Here is a 17,436-nt window from a genome sequence, read left to right as displayed (position 1 = left end):
AACAGTTCAATCTGTGCCACTGACATTGGATTCCGCTGTCAATTTCAACCAGAAATCGGAAATTAAAAAATATAAGTAAATAAAATTGAATTGGAAACGAAATTCTAATAACATTTGATTGAATGTAATCCTATTCATTAATTAACAAGGTTCCGGTTTCGCTGATATGATCGCCAAGGTCCGTGACAAATTAACGTTTAGGACCCAAACCACAGGAAAATATATATAATTAAAATAATCATATTACTCTCCTAAAAACAGGTCATAAACGTTTTATTGTTTTATTTCATAACTAGACCACATTCAAATTACTTTTTTCAACACAGGCAGCCTAATTTAACATGTCACATCTTTTCAATTCATAACCTACGCTGTCACAATCAGCAAAGATAAAACAAGCTATGTCTAAATAGCGTGTAAATAGTTTCCATCTTCCTGCATGTATAGACTCACAAGCTAAGTCCTCTGCGCAAAGTACTCTTTATCCTTATTGATATTTGTATGCTACTGCCACAAATTGCTCTTGTCGTCTGATGTCACTGCGTTGCATGCCCGTCATATTCAAAAAAGGAAAAAACACCTCATATTTCCTTTATTCACTGGAAGTGCTTTTTCAACTGGTAAATGATGCTGTCGATGGCTACACAAAATATATTACAAAACTGTATACTCTCTGCTGCTCATCGTCCACTCCTTTCATCGGAAAAACGTTCTCTTTTCCTCTGCGGGCTTAATTTCTACCCGCATTTTTTTTAAAGATCTGAATTGTTTTACTGCTACACATTTTGATGTTTTTTTTTTAGATCTTTTAAATTTACTTTGCTCCTGATTTTGGTTTAATAAAGTTTTAGCTATATACAGCTTACAATACAGATACAATACTGATAGTTTAAAGGGATTACAATTTATAGTTAAGCTCAGTACATTTAAGTTTACAGTGAACTATTCTTACAGTAACTATCAATTGTACTTTCAGTTTCATTTACTTTGGTTAACCAACACAGCCTTAATTAGCCTCCAACAGGCCCTTCATCTCTCTCACTGGAACACGCACACACACACTCACAAACAGTTTAAATTAAAGGGATCCAGTCACTGCAATTAAATCAATCATGCTCTGTGGAAAATCCAGGCGTGTATAAACTAATACCATGTTGCCACAGCCAAAAAAAACAACGTCATTCCCCAACGGTGCCGGGACCCTTGGATTTCCCTCGGACGTCTTGTCGTCAGTGACATGGCCTCCCCGTCTCAGGCTTAAGGGGCCTATTTCACTCCCTGGTCTGAATCATCTAAAGCCAGGGCGTGGCTCTTCCGTACGCTGAGAGCTGGGCGTGTGGACAGAAGTGACGGTGGCAGGAGCAGGACTCGATCACCATGACCTGCAGGTGGAGCGTCCGGCCCGGGGGGCAGCTGAAGACCAGACGGATGGTCCTGGTACGATGGGGGCGGCAGCAACGACCGTCCGGACACCGCGGCCCACAGAACCGGGGTCGGTAGGCCCGCAGGCTCAGACAGCCTCGGTGCTGCAGACGAATCGGGACAGAAGACTCGTAGCTGCTCTCGCAGGCGCCCGTTCCCTGCAACAAACATTCACAGCCTCATTGGGTTCAGTCGGTCGGCGACTGACGTGATTTCTGGTTGCTCTGTTCTACTGACGTGATTTCTGGTTTCTCTGTTCTACTGACGTGATTTCTGGTTGCTCTGTTCTACTGACGTGATTTCTGGTTGCTCTGTTCTACTGACGTGATTTCTGGTTGCTCTGTTCTACTGACGTGATTTCTGGTTGCTCTGTTCTACTGACGTGATTTCTGGTTGCTCTGTTCTACTGACGTGATTTCTGGTTTCTCTGTTCTACTGACGTGATTTCTGGTTTCTCTGTTCTACTGACGTGATTTCTGGTTGCTCTGTTCTACTGACGTGATTTCTGGTTGCTCTGTTCTACTGACGTGATTTCTGGTTGCTCTGTTCTACTGACGTGTAGTTAATCAAAGTTTTCCCCTAGATCCCTGCCATCACAACAAAATGCATTAAGAAAAGCGGAGAGACTCATCAAAATGGTTTAGGCAGTTTGACAATTGCAACAGCGGTTCCTTATAATCAATTCTTATGAATGCATCAATTTATAATCAGATTACGGTCAATGTTGTGCAGCTTACTCTAAATAAAGTAAAGTTTGTTTTTTCAGTTGCCAACGTGAACAGCCACGAGAAGCAAAACAGACCGATGTGAATGTGCAAACCGTGTCCCAGGTATTCTCATGTTTAGTTACAGGAACGGCCAGTGTCCACTCACCACCTGAGACATGCTTTGTGGCACGGCGGTGGCCCGGCATGACCTGACCTGACACAGTCTGGTCTGGCTCTGTGGGCGGCAGGCCCAGTTCTGGTTCGAGCTGCGGGTGGAGACACCTGGTCCACAGCTGCGGGAGCACGGACTCCAGTCTGTGCTCTGCTTGATGCAGTGGGAGGCCGGACCTTGGCCCGGAGAGACGGCCACATCACCACCACTCAAGTCTGGACGCCCAGCCTCCCTTTCTGGCGGCCTCTCCAAAGGGTTGTCTAGAGAGACGAGAGCAATTGGATAGGATAAGCCTGCTTGTATAATCATGGGGTTTGGCAGTGTGAGGTCCTGGTGAATTTGTGGTTTTGCTTTGGCTATGCTAATACACACAAAGAAAATGTTCTGTATAACTGAATTCAAAACATTTGTTTGTGGCCTAGGGTGGTCCAGAGTTCCGCAGCTGTGCTACTGTGGCATGGGTTTGCTTTTTCTCTTATGCCACCTTCCAAAATGTATAAAAAATAGTGTGTACGTATTTGTTCACGTATGTACACACACGTTTGTTTTCCTTTAAGTTTTCCTATTCTTTACCTAAATGGGGTTTTCATACACAAGGCATTCATAACACATTTCTTATAGATGTTGTAACACCTACATGAAACCAGTCTTATGCTGCAGCAAACAGAAAGGTTTGGAGGGGTGTTATGACTGCTTTCACGAAGGTCCTAAGACTTCTTTGATAGCGGTGTTATAAAAAAAAAAATTCTTGTTACTTTTGGCATGCTATAGTACCATGTAAATACTAACACAAAAGCTATACATTTTGTGGACACACCCACATTTTCAGATCTTGTAGCACAGGTACATTTCCAAATAAATACTGTGAAGAATTTGTAATTATTTAGAAATATGCATACTGGGACTAATCCCACATAGCAAGACACACTTCTCCGATTGTCTTTGGGAGACACATCAACTAGCTGTTATCACATACATGCAGCCTGATCATGTGAACATTGGTTAGTTCTCTCTAAATGGAATGGTTTGAGAGGTTCTGTTGGTGTCTATGCGAATGTATGAAGTTATAATTTATAAATGTTTTGAAAGCACCATGCAGGCCCTTTAATTACAGTTTTAAATAATCACCAACATATTTCTCTTTGTGTCCTTATGTAAAGAACAAATTCCAATGTAGTAATAATATTTTTGAGTCTCCTTCGCCCCTTGAAATGCTCAGTCTGATTATGTGGGCCTTGGAAAGTAAATAAATAAATTGGTAGATATTTACACACACAATCCTGGTTGGCATTAGCAGCTATGGGTCTGTTAGGCAGGTCAACTTTGTGACATCATAAAGTACGTAATGTTTTATCCCACTGCTGCAGGGCATTATCATATTATTATCATCATCATATTATTATCATTATCATATTATTCAAAGTTTCAGAGGTTTGTTTTCCCTCATAATGTAATATTGTATGTAAAGAAGGAAGGTCAAATCTTTCACCAGTCTGGGCCTTTGTCAATTTGAGGTTGGGATAGCCAAAGCGTGGGAAAGTGGATTAGTTGTCTCCGACTCCAAGGCCTCAAGAACCCAGTGTCTCCCATTCAAATAAGCAGATACTGAAGTCATTTATTTGTTTTTCCCAGGCCTTCCATCCGCCGTCGACTGTGTACCTGCCATCACGGCGTCGAGGTAAACGCTGTTGTCCTGAGCGTCGCAGGCCCACTCTCTGCAGCACCTCCCGGGCGGGCGCACCAGCTGGGCGTTGGCGCACGTGGCCGCGTCGGGCACCCGGAGGTCGTCGCTACACAGGGGCACGCAGGTGACCCCGCCGCCCAGGCAGTGGCACAGCTGTGCGCACGACGGCTGGAATGTCTGGCCCTCCTCGAAGCGCACGCCGTCCAGGTCACAGCCCAGCGAGTTCTGGCCTGGCCACAGACAGAGGAGCAGACGGGCCGGGCAGGGGTCAGTTCAGACCGGGGGAAGCAGATGGACAGTTTATGTGGGAACAAGGCAGAGCAGGGAGATGTATGGTCCCAGTCAAATGTCTGGACACACATACTCCAAACCTACAGAACCTGGGTAAGCGTGTCCAAACGTTTGACTGATATTGTATGTGCTAAAATGAACTGTGAACGAACCTCTATTAATTAACAGGTTGAGTATGACGGGGCTGTGGCACAGGCGGGAATTCAACATGGGGGGAGGGCGTTTTACGTAGGGGGTTTCGCACTCCTTCCTCTTACCTTTACAGTAAGCGCAAGTCCTTTACAGTAAGCGCAAGTCTTTTACCGTAAGCGCGAGTCCTTTACCGTAAGCGCGAGTCATTTACAGTAAACGTGAATTCCTCCCACAAGAAGTAGGAGGGGGAGGGCTAATAGAGGAGACGTCACCTAGACCAATGCAATAAAAATGTACAACTCTAGTTGGGGTCTTACTCATAATCACGTAATTGAAATACTTTGAGTCTCTGGGGAACAAGTAGAAGCCTGCTTCCTTATCTCTTTCTACTACCAGGAAACATTAGACGGATAGGAAAGACTGTCTCACAGTACTGTCTAAATGCTGGCAAGACAGCAAACGCTGGTGAAGTATTAGGACTCACATACTGGCAGTAATCATTTTAAACAGACAAAACCAGCCTTACCTCTGCGTTGGGATGCAGGAGAAATGCAAGGGCGTGTATTAACAGGCCGTTGACAGTTCACTAGAAAACGCACTGTGAAGTTGAGCAAACGACGGACCTGTACAGACCTGTGACAGGTGTTGACGGAGCAGTGGTGTACTCACTAACACACTCTCCTGGACCTCCAGGGTAGCTGGCGCTGTAGTCACACCGTAGACCCAGCCGGCTGTCACACACCAGCCTCTCCGAGCAGCTTTCGCCCTCTTGCCTGGCGCACATCTGGCAGCAGTGGCACCCGTCCAGCACCACCGGCACGCCCGGGGGGCAGCGGGCCGCGGGCCAGGGGCAGTTGTGGCACGGGCCCCCACATAGCTGGCACCACACCTAACACACGTAGGTTTGCAGTAGGATGATGAACAACAGTGGGTTTACAGTGGGATGATGATCAGCAGCGGGTTTACAGTAGGATGATGAACAACAGTGGGTTTACAGTGGGATGATGAACAACAGTGGGTTTACAGCGGGATGATGATCAGCAGCAGGTTTACAGTAGGATGATGAACAACAGTGGGTTTACAGTGGGATGATGAACAACAGTGGGTTTACAGCGGGATGATGATCAGCAGCGGGTTTACAGTAGGATGATGAACAACAGTGGGTTTACAGCGGGATGATGATCAGCAGCGGGTTTACAGCAGGATAATGAACAGAGGTGGGTTTACAGAGGAATGATGAACAACAGTGAGTTTACAGCGGGATGATGATCAGCAGCAGGTTTACAGCAGGATAATGAACAGAGGTGGGTTTACAGTGGAATGATGAACAACAGTGAGTTTACAGTAGGATAATGAACAACAGTGGGGTTACAGTGGGATGATGATCAGCAGCAGGTTTACAGTAGGATAATGAACAACAGTGTTTACAGTAGGATAATGAACAACAGTGAGTTTACAGTAGAATGACGAACACCACTGGGTTTGGTTCAACACATGCTGGTTCCAGCATTTCAGAAACAGCTGACCTTGTTGGATTTCACAAATCACAGCCTCTAGTTTACAGAGAATAGTGCAAGAACCTCTGACTGAAGACACCTTTGTTAATGAGAGAGATCTGAGGAGAATGGACTGGCGGCCAATCAAGCAGCGTTCGTATACTGTCAGCAATGCACGGAAAGATAGGGCAACAGTGGCCACTTGATCACTGAAATTGGACGACTGAAGAATGGTTAAACTTTGCCTGGTCTGACCAAACTGGACTTCTGCTGCGGCTAACAGATGGTTGTTTCAGAGCATGTTGTGAACTGCATGAACCCCTGGCATCCGGCCTTGTGTCAGTGTTACAGTTGGTGTAGTGGGGAACATTTTGTTGGCACACGTTAGTGTCTTACCAGTTGAGCGTCATTTCAATGTCACAGTGTAACCCGTTTGGGTTGTGCCGGAACGGAAGAGTCACGGAATCAGCATTTGGCTGAAAAATCCTCAGAGACAATGAAAAGTGACAGCAACAAGTCAGCGTGGATGAAAATCACAGAGGAGAAACATCGGAGCAGCTCTTGCATCACGGTTGCAGTGCAACAGATGCGGGTGACTTTCTAAGTGGTCTTTCATTGATTGCGCTGTCTGGGTCAGGGTTGCCAGTATTCCGCTAAATCACCCGCGAACTCCATCAGCAAATCGGCCCGCCCAAGCCCATTTTTGCCTGCACACCATCACCTAATTTAGTCAGGAAAGCGTCCCATCTGGCAACATTGGTCTGGATGCCACATAAACCAACAAGCCCGTCAACACAGTCGGGTCCTCAGAGGATCGTATTGCCGTGTCCTCAAAGTCCCAGCTCATAAGTAAAAATGTGACAATAAATACACTCCGATCAGACGTCACCCGAGTTCTTCAGTCTGCCAGCTCTTGTGCCTCAGCCATCCGGTGCTGTGACCCGCACTCAGCCCATTCAAAACTCTCGTCTGTTCTGACAAACCGATGGTGGTTTCAGTGTCCCCTTCGAACTAGGACAGCAGGTTTACACCATCCATTTTTAATGGAGCTATAATTATTTTAATGGGTGAGGGCATGGTTGGGGGATTTTACAACCCTATAAAAATGGCACACCCCAACAAAAAAAATGTAGGGCAGAATAAGACATGCTAATTAATGCAATTCTGTTCTGATTTCTGTGGTTCAATTTATTATTGGGCAACCAGGTGATTTCATGTTGAGGAGAGTCGCCCTGTGGCCTCGTTAAATGACTCCCCTACGGTCACACAGGATGCACTGCACACCAAGTGTCACCCGTGTGAAAAACCCATCAGTTCTAGTTTCACTTCTCTGACCTAATGCAGGTACTTTCTACTATACTTTGAGCAGACAAAACCATGACGTAAAATACTTCTTCCATGGAACGCAGCTTGAAGACATCTTTAGTAGACATCTTACTGGGTATCGGTTCAGTATATTTTCCATGTTGTGCTCAGGACTCCCCAGGCTCTGATCGTAGGCCGTCTCAATCCAAAGAAACATTGTGACATGTAAACATTTAATTGCTGCAGCAAACATCCAGTTGTGTGCCCTACCACGAGGCTCCAATGCTTTTGGTATCAGTTTCGACTATCCTCTTAACTGAAACCAGTTCAAATGTTGCAAACTAGATATCGCACACCGAATTCCATTTCTTCCCAAAAATATCGAATACCTTAATACCTTGTGTTATTAAGGGAACTCTGGAGTTACTCAGTACTCACCTGAATGATAAAGGACAACAGCAAGGAACCAGCAAGCATAGCTTCTCTTTGGTCCATCTTCAGGGATAAGCCAGGTTCTTCTGTCTCTCCTTTCCTGTCAATCTCCTCGGGAAAGCAGCGATGCCATTGAGGGCTGTGGTGTGAAACCATGCAGCCTCCCTCCATTCATTTATAAAGTCTGCCCGCTGATGTCACGGACAGTGGACTGCAGTGTAAATAGTTACTGTACAGGAATAAAAAATAGTTCTAATTCCACATTCCTGCTATTCATTTTGATAGCCTCTCGCCGTCCTCTCTCTCTTACTCTTTCTTTTAAGCCAGTCACATTTTCCAGAGACTTTCATGGCTTTTGGGGGTGGTTCAGACTGAAGTCCAAATTCAGTGTACTTGACATGTTGAACTGTGCCTGCAGTGGGTCGTGTTGGAATATATATTGTTCCTATAGTGGTTACCTTAGTAAGAACGTATTCGGTCGAAAGTCAGGGGAGAAAGAGAAGCTTTATTAAAAGCACCGCAGCAGAGTTGTGTATTGTTACACGTTCAATCGATCTCACTGTAAAGACTGTTGCTAACCGTTATATATATTGAAGGGTGTGTCTACCTATAACAGATCACATCTCCCTGCCAAATGGTCAATTCCACGTTCCTGAGCCTGGCAGACTGTGACCTACAGAGAGAGAGAATCTGTCATTCTCATAATCTAGGCACATTTTTACTTTCAACGAAACATGCATTCATTCATATGAATCCACAGTGACATTTTAGTTAAGGTGGCCGTAATGTCTTACCAGGATGTATTTCCTTCTCAGACCCACTGTTTTGTTGGCATCGTGCGGTATGTTGACTGGCCGGCCGTTGGCTTGAGTGACCACACCGCGGACGCACTCGGTTCCAGAAGCGTCGTCAAGAGGCTGACGACACAACTCCGAAAGGTCTGACCACTTATGGAAACGACACTATAGCCAACAGGGAGGAGGTCAGTGACCCCGCAGGGAGGTGCCACTAGACACTCCCCCTAAACATCAGCACGTCAGTGAAGGGATTTAAGGGATGAGGAGGAACACCCTCGTCCCTATTGACTGGGCTGAACAGGAAAGCTGGTCCAAACCAGACCTGGGGTTTTTGTGATTTAAGGACAAGAACCGTTTGCCTTGAGAGGGGGCCCGATTTGCCCGGAAACCAAGGACGCTGACCAGAAAGAAGCGAATGAAGTTGCTTTGGGCACAGGAACAAGCTGTTCCTTTGCTTAGTAGAGAGATGAGAGTGTTCAGGATTTTTCATCTGATTGCTCACAATGTGACATGTATTTGATCAAGTAGCATTATAATTTGATGTTTTAAAGTACAAAAACCAGATAAGACTTTTTAGGCCTGGGAACAGTCTGGCATTTCTTTACCCAGATTTCAGTTCAGTTACAGTTCAGCATGTCCAGTATGCCCCTAGCCAGAGGCTGTTTGTTTAGCACTGTTTGTACCATTTTAAGTTATTTGGGTACAGTAGTTACCCCTTAATTAAAGAGCACCTAGGACCATGCACCTAAGGACTGTGTCTGGTGAGTGATGTACTCGCAGCAGACAAGTAATCTGTTTTTTCAGGTTTTAATTTTGTCTCACAGAATCACACTTGTTAAAAAAAGTCTGAAACTGGATGCTGTAAGTCCACAAGAATGCATAAACCCCATCTGGGGACCACTTTTGGTGTTTGGGGAAAGTTTGATATGTTTTTTCCCCCTCAGACATCAAGTGTGCACCAGGCAATGTTTGCAATTCCTGCAGCTGCGTTTAGATTTGTCAAAAATGACTGGGCTCAACCACGCCCGTTGCTCTCCATAGAGCAACCAGCTTTTGCACGAAAGCTTGTTGTCTTGTTGAAAAAGGACATGTGAGCGCGTGCGGGTTAAACTAGGTTTACGGGATGAATCATATTTGTCTGTAATAACATTGACTCCACTGTTATTGGGGGATGTCTGCCACTTCAACCATAAAGCCATGCGCATTTTGGGGACAGCATTGTGGGCCAACATTGCCGCTGGGAAATCAGGCGTTTATTAACACATCTTCTCCTATATAAGGATGAAAGAATTTGCTGTGGGTCCTTGAACCGGTTCTAAGGTTGCATGATTTAGAGCGTTGTCGCTTGAAACAACAACTGGCCTGCCAACGACAGCAAGGACGTTTAGTGGGTGGACTGAATGACAGGTTCATCAAAGGGGCACCAGACGCCAGAGAAAGGCCCTAGAAATAATCATGACATCAGCCAATTGACATGTTTTATATTACTGCATTGAGGGCAAAGCAAATGATCGCTGTGCATCCATGTATTGCATGTGAAATATTTGGGATATTGTTTTCGCATTTTACTAGTTCAGCAGACACCATCTCCCGGAGTCACTTTCAGGAGCATATAAGCCTAACAACTAACAATTAGACTAGATTAACTGTCTTGTCACAAGAACAGAAGAAAATAAAAAACATTTTCCATGTTGTCAGCTCTTGTTAACTGGTCGGATGCTCTAGCGACTTGACTACCTGCTGCCAGTCTTTGGGAGTTAGACTGGGAAGGCAACAGCCGCAGTGACAATTAGGTTCATTAAATGAAATGTGTCTTGGCATATGACAGTACTATATGATGTCTGCAATCATTGAATGGCTGGTACATGTACAGTTTAAGTGTTTCTCTTTAGATGTTTTCAGCAACTTAAGGTGTTGAATGGTAATGATAATGCATTACACTTACGGCATATAATTTATTTCACTGGGGTTTGAAAGTGATTTGAACTGTCGTGGTTAAGACATCCTTCTAGTGCCTTTCACTTTCCACATCTGTTTAGCAAAGACAAACCAAAGACCAGACCACTGTTTGCTTCCCTACTTTCAAAAACATGCCATTCCCTCAAAGTTTAACGTATTCTTGCCCACCGATACAGTGTGAAGAAAATGTAAATAACACCATCTGCTGAAGCACACCCAAGCATCTACCGTTACGAAAACATAACCCCACCAAGTAGCACCTTCCCCCATGCCTTCACTGGCATAGGAGATCATATGATGCATTTCACTCCCTCTGTCTGCTTTTCCCAGAGGGAGCGAAAAGCTACACAGCAGAGAATAGGCCCAGAACAACTGCTGGCATCGAATGTCTGGAAACTGCAGGCGTGTAAACATCCCACCATGTCTTTTTCCTGTTTTGCAGTGGCCTAGTTGGGCTTCGCATGGGTTTTATGGATTTTGCATCAAACACTCTTTTATGGATTTTCAAATTAAATCTTTAAGTCATTGCATTTATAATCTTAATGGCTTTGTATTTCTCGGAACTCCCAGTTATTTTTAATTTAATGGTTAAGGGAATAAATCTCAAATTACTGTAGATATGCTGTACGTTTCCTTGCCCTGCAAGCACTCCTTGTATAAGGAATGCCCTCCATATTGTGGGTCTCGTTATTATTAGTCACCAAACCAGAGTAATAAAGTTTTCTTCCAAAAAGGCAAAATTTTGGGCTGAACTACATTGCATTAATGTTTTCATTAATATCAAGAAGTAAAATTCCACAGTACATGTATAATTACTCTCCCCTTATTGTTAGAATACATGTTAGCTAAAGTTCATTGGCTGCCATGTGAAGTAATTGGCTGAACACTCAAAGTTTTCAAACAACACCAGCAAAATAAGACTTTTTGCCCGACCACGTAAGCAGAGCCGGCCAAGAAGAGTGACTGCCTGCCTGCCTGCCCGACCCTAAACAACTTAGTGGTTAGAGACACGGAACTGCAACCAATAGGTCCCACATTTAAATCTCATCAAAGCAAAGTATGTATTAGGCTTTGTTCCGGACAGACAAACATTTCCCTGGCTACAACCTTCAGTAGGTACGTTATAATAAGCCTAAGAAATAACTGTTTATATTGCAGCTATTTCTGGTGGATTTTCGAAGTATGCATCCGTGCATGATTTTTTTTGATAGCCTAGATAAAAAAAACCTGGGCAGTAAAATAGTAGGGGTTTCCACAATTCTCTCGTCTTTTCACTTGGATATGGATAGTTATTGTATCTATGTCATTCATTAATGAAAGAAACACAAACATTTTTGCACCATGAAATACAGTAGCTTTGGCCTGTGGCAAAAGCCATACATGTCATAAATTCAATTTGTGGTGGAGGTAAACGTAATAAGAAACGTTCAGTTTAACACAATGCTTAATGGTGTCTAGCGAAATATTCAAACTTGGCGTGATGTTAATGTGTGACAAAATGATGTAATGTCAAGACTCTATACCGACACACTGGGTAAGTGTATAGAGATGTGGTGAAGTCAGGGACGCCGACAGGAATGACAGGGCCAAACCACGGGCCAAAAAATAAATTAATAGTAATTATATTACTGTCCAAAAAACAGGTCATAAATGTTTTCATTGTTTCATGTTTGAATTCATAACTAGTCCACATTCAAACGCTTTGTTTTCAACACAGGTAATTAATTATGTCACATATTTTCAATTCATAACCTACTTGGTACCAATCACTCATTAACTGGTACACATATTTAGATGTTCTCTTTTAGATTTGTCCTTCCATTTCTGTGCTCCTAGTTTTGGTTGCATGGTGGCAATGTTTTAGCCAGATAGGTACAGTACTGTAGTTAGACACATTTATTGGTTAAATTAGAAAATTCTTTAAGCTGCACTATGTAGGATTTTTTTCAGTAAAAATTACAATTACAGCATTTTGCAATTACTGGGCTGGACAATAGAATGCTAGAATTCACCCACACCTGTAATAAAGAACGCTGGCTAAGCTGGAACACTAGTGCGAGGCCATAGCAAACTAATTAAAATAGAACCTTTGCTGAATCTCTCGTGGCATGATTAGTGCTAATAATTCCATTCCCTCAAAATGGCACCAACAAATGTGTCCATTTTTATTTTACTCCAACCATCGCTTTTTAAGATGAAACTGAAAAAAAACTTCTGATGTAGAAAGTAAACATTCCACCCTCTATTTTATCAATTGGGATTACATCTGGGTATTTAAAAAATAGCAACTCCTGAAAATTTCTAGTCTAGCGTTTGAGGAATGGCGCTGCCAAGTAATATTTTATTAAAAAGAGGACATTGTCTTGATTAAAATGATGCCCCACTTAGATATTGACCCGATGTTGCCCCAATGAAATGTGCATCTAAATAGTCCAGCATGTCTCTCCATTGGAAATCAATCTGCGAAGCTCAGAGTTCCAAGGGAAAAAGATTTTTAGGCAGTAGCATTCGATAACAATGAATGGTGAAGGCCAAAGATATTTAGTTATGAAGCTGAGATTGTCTTGATTAAAATAGTATCCGACTTGAAAAAAATAAATAATAAATTTTTAGATATGGTCTGAATTACACAAGTAGGTCGGCACATCAAGCCTTTTCCATTGGCTATCAATGGGGCAGCAAGTTTAGAAAAATGTATTGGCATTCCTGAAATGTCAAAGGCTGACTGTAGATGACAATTAATTGAAATGAAAAGTTAATAAATAGTAAATAGAAGTTCAGTAAAGATATATATATACATGTCATATGTATGACTTATTGTATGACTTGTTTGTCCTGCTTATACTAGTGGGCCTCTATTCATAGCAGTACAGTAGTAGGCTTTTTGTTTTATGTTTTTATTTAGAACAAGTTCTAAAGACTAGTTCGATTTCTCTAAAACTACAACAAGTAGCTCGAATATGATGTCATATTAATACACTGGCCTCCATGACAAATGCAATGAACTCAATTTCTGCCAGAAAAACTGATGCTAAAATTATCTATCCACCCTACAAATACTCACCCTTCAGAAAGTGGTTCCGCACCAATGGCCAATAGAGAATCACGTTCTGAATAAAAACATGAAAAATGGAATTAACTGTTCCTTTCACTTTGTCATTTTCGTAGTGTATGCAGTAGTAGACAAGGGAGGAATTAAATATTTTTGTCGTCCTGGTCGCAAGCTGCTTTACAGTAAGCGAACTTCGCTCCTTATGGCATACTTATGCTAGATATAATATCATCAAGGTAAAATGCACGTTCACAAAATAAGCCAGGGAGGAAAGCCTGCCTCGCGATTGGCAGGGAAGTAGCGGCGTGCTCCAAAAATGATAAAATTACAAATCCACTAGCACTTAACTTGTGTTTTTTTTTAAACAGAATAAACTCTCTCTAGTGCAGCTTTAACAAAGTTATGTTGGCGCTGGTGTTTATGGTATTACCCTGATTGACTGTTGGTGTTAGGGTATCACTCTGATTGGCTGTAGGTGTTAGGGTATCATTTGCTGGTAGTAGAACAAACCATTTTTACAGATTTTTTAAAATCATAATGCTGTATAAAAAAACAGCAACGAGTAAAAAATTGTACGATAGTACTGTATACTAACCATGACTGACAAATTAATTATTTAATTTAAGCCAACCAAATGCCCACCCCCCCCAACGTCACTGGGTGTAGTGGATGAAAGGTTGCGACACAGCCACTCACGTGGGAGACCTGGGTTCAAATGCAGTGAAAGCAGTAATATACATCACTTTTAATTGCGGGCCGGTTACTTCTCAGGGCGTTCCTTGCTTTTTCAACATGTGTGAATGTCCTGCATAACAGAATGTTTGTGTCATCATCTCCTTCACAAAACTTACTCACAGGAACATATACAGTGCCTATAGATAGTCTATATCTATATACTACCCCTTGAAGACGTTAACATTTTGTTGTGTCTGTGCTTCAGAGTTCCATGCATTTAAATTTCTTTTTTTTTCCTATCACTTATCAATCCAGAATACTTTACACTTAAATGGGGATCTAATTGAATTGACCCGGACAGGTAAGATGTATGTCCCTCTCTGTTTGTCCTTGTGGAAATCTTATCTGATCACACTGGCGCCAGACGGTGATAAGTCTAACTGGCATAGTATTAGGGCTCAATATTAATGTGCAGCTGTAGCCTACACACTAAGGCAATGTATAAGCCTCTTCATGACCAACGAACAGTTCCATCAGTGCTGTATCGCCACTCAAGTAAAATACACTCGTAATACACAATACCAACAGAATTATATACGACCGCCTATTCACCATCATCGACGTATGTCCTCTTGTGATGAGTGGGATGGCGCAATGTCCGAAGAATCTCCATTCAAGCTGCTGTTTAATGGAAACCAGGTTTGGCAGAGAGCTACGCTGAGTGCCACTCTAATGAGACTTTCAGGAAGGTAGATAGCCTTTTTCGTATTAGTGTAAATCACCTTCTATTGCGCCGCAGTGAGACACTTTCAACATTAGGCTCTATAGTCCGGTTGATGGAGGGAAGTTCTGTGGAATTGCTGATTGATTTTACTTGTGCAAAGCTGGTAGGGACTTGGCTAAAAAAAATACCAACAATTCTCAGTGCAACCAAAGTTGGTTCTACCAAGTAGGGCTATTTGGGGTAAATATTTATCTAACCATCACGTTTCAGTTTTTGTAAATGCCTTTATGAAAACAATATACTGCACCGTCAAAGTGCTGTGGTTGTTCAAAGGGGGAGAATCCCAATCAAAACCTGTTAACACAAAATGTGAAAAAGTAATTTGGTTATTCAGTACGGGTGAATTATAAGTAAACAGAAGATATCTGTTACACAAGCACAGGTTGCCAAGTTACTTGGAAGTAATTGTGTGTTGCAATGGCGTTGAATAGCACTGTGTTTGATGTTGACTTCCTGCTGGCAGGCTTCATGAGGTGAATGAGCACATCTGTTCCCTTGTATAAGAGGAGCACATGGGGAGCTCGAGACACAAGTCATACAAGGGAAACAGTATGAACAGAGCTGCTGTCTACAGGTCCAGCACCAAAACTACGGTACTGGAGCACTCAAACCTGATTCATTTAGAGGACAATTTCACTACTCAGATTTTCTTTTTAAGTCGTGTTGAGCAACAAGGGTTTTAGAACACATTCGTGGCTTTCAATAAATCTGTGTCAAAAGAAACGTCTCGTTACTTAAAGCTTTAACACAGTAGGGACATCTGCTGGTCAGAAACATGTATGAACATGTGAGATCTTGATATACTGTGGACATACATCAATTACATTCAGTATATACTACGTTAAGTCAATAAAGGCTTGGTGAAGCAATGGCAGTATGAGTTCTGTGAGAATCCAAAGGTTCGCGTCTTAAATCACTCTACGTCCATGTCAAAAAAAAAAACTTTGAAAACCGTGCCACCACTGTGAATTGATAAGTGGTAGAGAAAAATGAATTTAATGGGTGGTGTTAAATAAAATGTGTTATACGTTTTCTGAACGTTAACAGGATCTCACCTGCTTGAGGGTGTTGGTGGGAAACACCACCCATTATATATGACTTACCTGAAGTGAAGGAGTGGGCACAGCTGGAACTGGAAAGACAATTCATTCATCTTTCTGTTAATACTTCCAAAACAACATCAAATCCCATCATTATAGTATTTGCCAGTACTTTATTATGTACATTGAACATAATATCCAATTATTCATAATTTAAAAAAAATAAAAAACAGACTAGACACAACAGTAGAATGAATCATGAAGCATTCAATGCTTAATTTACAACATCAGTTAATTTAATTGTTTCAGATATGTAAGACCGGATGGATTATAGCTGCATTTTTATCCAGGTTTAATTGCTGTGTAGCTTCATTTACCTCAATAAATCCAGGAAATCCAAGAAAGAACAGGCTCTCTCAAATGTCATATCTTCTGAAACTTTTTGAAACAAAAATGTGAATCATACTTCTAATGTAAAAAAATAAATAAATTACAGTGTGTAGTGAATGAAGATCTATCGCAGCTTCTCCAAATGAACAAAAAACAAATAGGACTCTTATCTCCTACTTCCCTCTCCTTTTGTTTATGCATCCACAGTTTACTTTTTGTGTCACTTTCTAACGTTGCACAAGCCTAAGGCCACTTCATCCCCTGTGCTTACACAACTTAATATGTTAGGCTTGTGGTTTTGTTGATTGCTCAACGAAGCGGCTTGCTCTTCTTTCTGTAGTCCTCGATACCACAGCACAGCCAAGCGCGTGAAGAATATTAATACCAATCTAATACAGCCGGTCTGTCTAAAGACTTGTTGCTTTGTCATCCACTATAAAATACATTCCAATTTCATCTTTGGGGTGCTCATTATAGGGTAGATGTGGAACAAACAGATTTTGGAACATGATTTGCCACAGAGGTCCTCCCCACAGACCCAAGTGCAAGTGGAAGTGGTCGCAGCAGCGACTATCAGTCTATTGCGTCCCAGCAGCTCACCCATCTCTGACATTGGGGGTCCCAGCAGCTCACCCATCTCTGTCTATGGGGTCCCAGCAGCACACCCATCTCTGACTTTGGGGATCCCAGCAGCACACCCATCTCTGTCTATAGGGTCCCAGCAGCACACCCATCTCTGAAAAACAATGTTCACAATCATTCCCTCTCAGAGCAGGACAGTTAACCCCAATTGATCCCAGGTCGTTGATGAAAGTACGAATGTGTTCTCAGTCATACTTACTGGTAAATCGATGGTAAAACAAAAACTCTCTGCTTTGATATTGTAATGCAGACCTACTCCTAAACGTTTGTAGCGCTAGTGCACTGCCTGTGTCCTAAACATGATTTACGGCACGTAGGAACAACCCCTGACAGTGGATACTGGGCTGTGATGCTAATGACAAAAGGCCTTGTTTTCATCTGCCCCTCCATCTGCCTCGTTTTGGGTTAGAAGCCTCAGAAGGTGGGTGTGTCTCTTAATTATAAGGAGGGTCGGTC

General features: G+C 42.6%; 1 protein-coding gene across 2 annotated transcripts; it reads right to left on the bottom strand.

The window, feature by feature from the left end:
* Positions 1-332: 332 nt before the first annotated feature.
* LOC105016726 (CCN family member 5) lies at positions 333-10,967 on the bottom strand. 2 transcript variants are annotated; one of them, XM_020055280.2, is made up of 7 exons: positions 8,436-10,967; positions 8,249-8,314; positions 7,648-8,099; positions 5,078-5,297; positions 3,961-4,215; positions 2,296-2,561; positions 333-1,580 (listed from the first exon to the last, which is right to left on the bottom strand). In XM_020055280.2, the coding sequence occupies exons 3-7, from the start codon at positions 7,810-7,812 to the stop codon at positions 1,293-1,295; spliced, it is 1,194 nt and encodes a 397-aa protein (XP_019910839.2). In that variant the 5' UTR covers positions 7,813-8,099; positions 8,249-8,314; positions 8,436-10,967; the 3' UTR covers positions 333-1,292. The 2 variants fall into 2 exon arrangements, with proteins under 2 accessions (XP_019910839.2, XP_010879049.3); XM_010880747.3 differs by having other exon boundaries at positions 7,648-8,314.
* Positions 10,968-17,436: the final 6,469 nt, after the last annotated feature.

The sequence above is a fragment of the Esox lucius genome, chromosome 17 (genome assembly GCF_011004845.1).
Source record: "Esox lucius isolate fEsoLuc1 chromosome 17, fEsoLuc1.pri, whole genome shotgun sequence".
Lineage (NCBI taxonomy): Eukaryota > Metazoa > Chordata > Actinopteri > Esociformes > Esocidae > Esox > Esox lucius.
This window is presented reverse-complemented; position numbering and strand designations above follow the sequence as displayed.

Excerpts from the sequence above, each read along its gene's own strand:
- LOC105016726 (XM_010880747.3), bottom strand. The coding sequence starts at position 7,812 with ATGGAGGGAGGCTGCATGGTTTCACACCACAGCCCTCAATGGCATCGC. Across the intron at positions 2,562-3,960 it reads CCTCGACGCCGTGATGGCAG|ACAACCCTTTGGAGAGGCCG; the intron begins GTACACAGTCGA and ends TCGTCTCTCTAG. Across the intron at positions 1,581-2,295 it reads CACAAAGCATGTCTCAGGTG|GGAACGGGCGCCTGCGAGAG; the intron begins GTGAGTGGACAC and ends TGTTTGTTGCAG.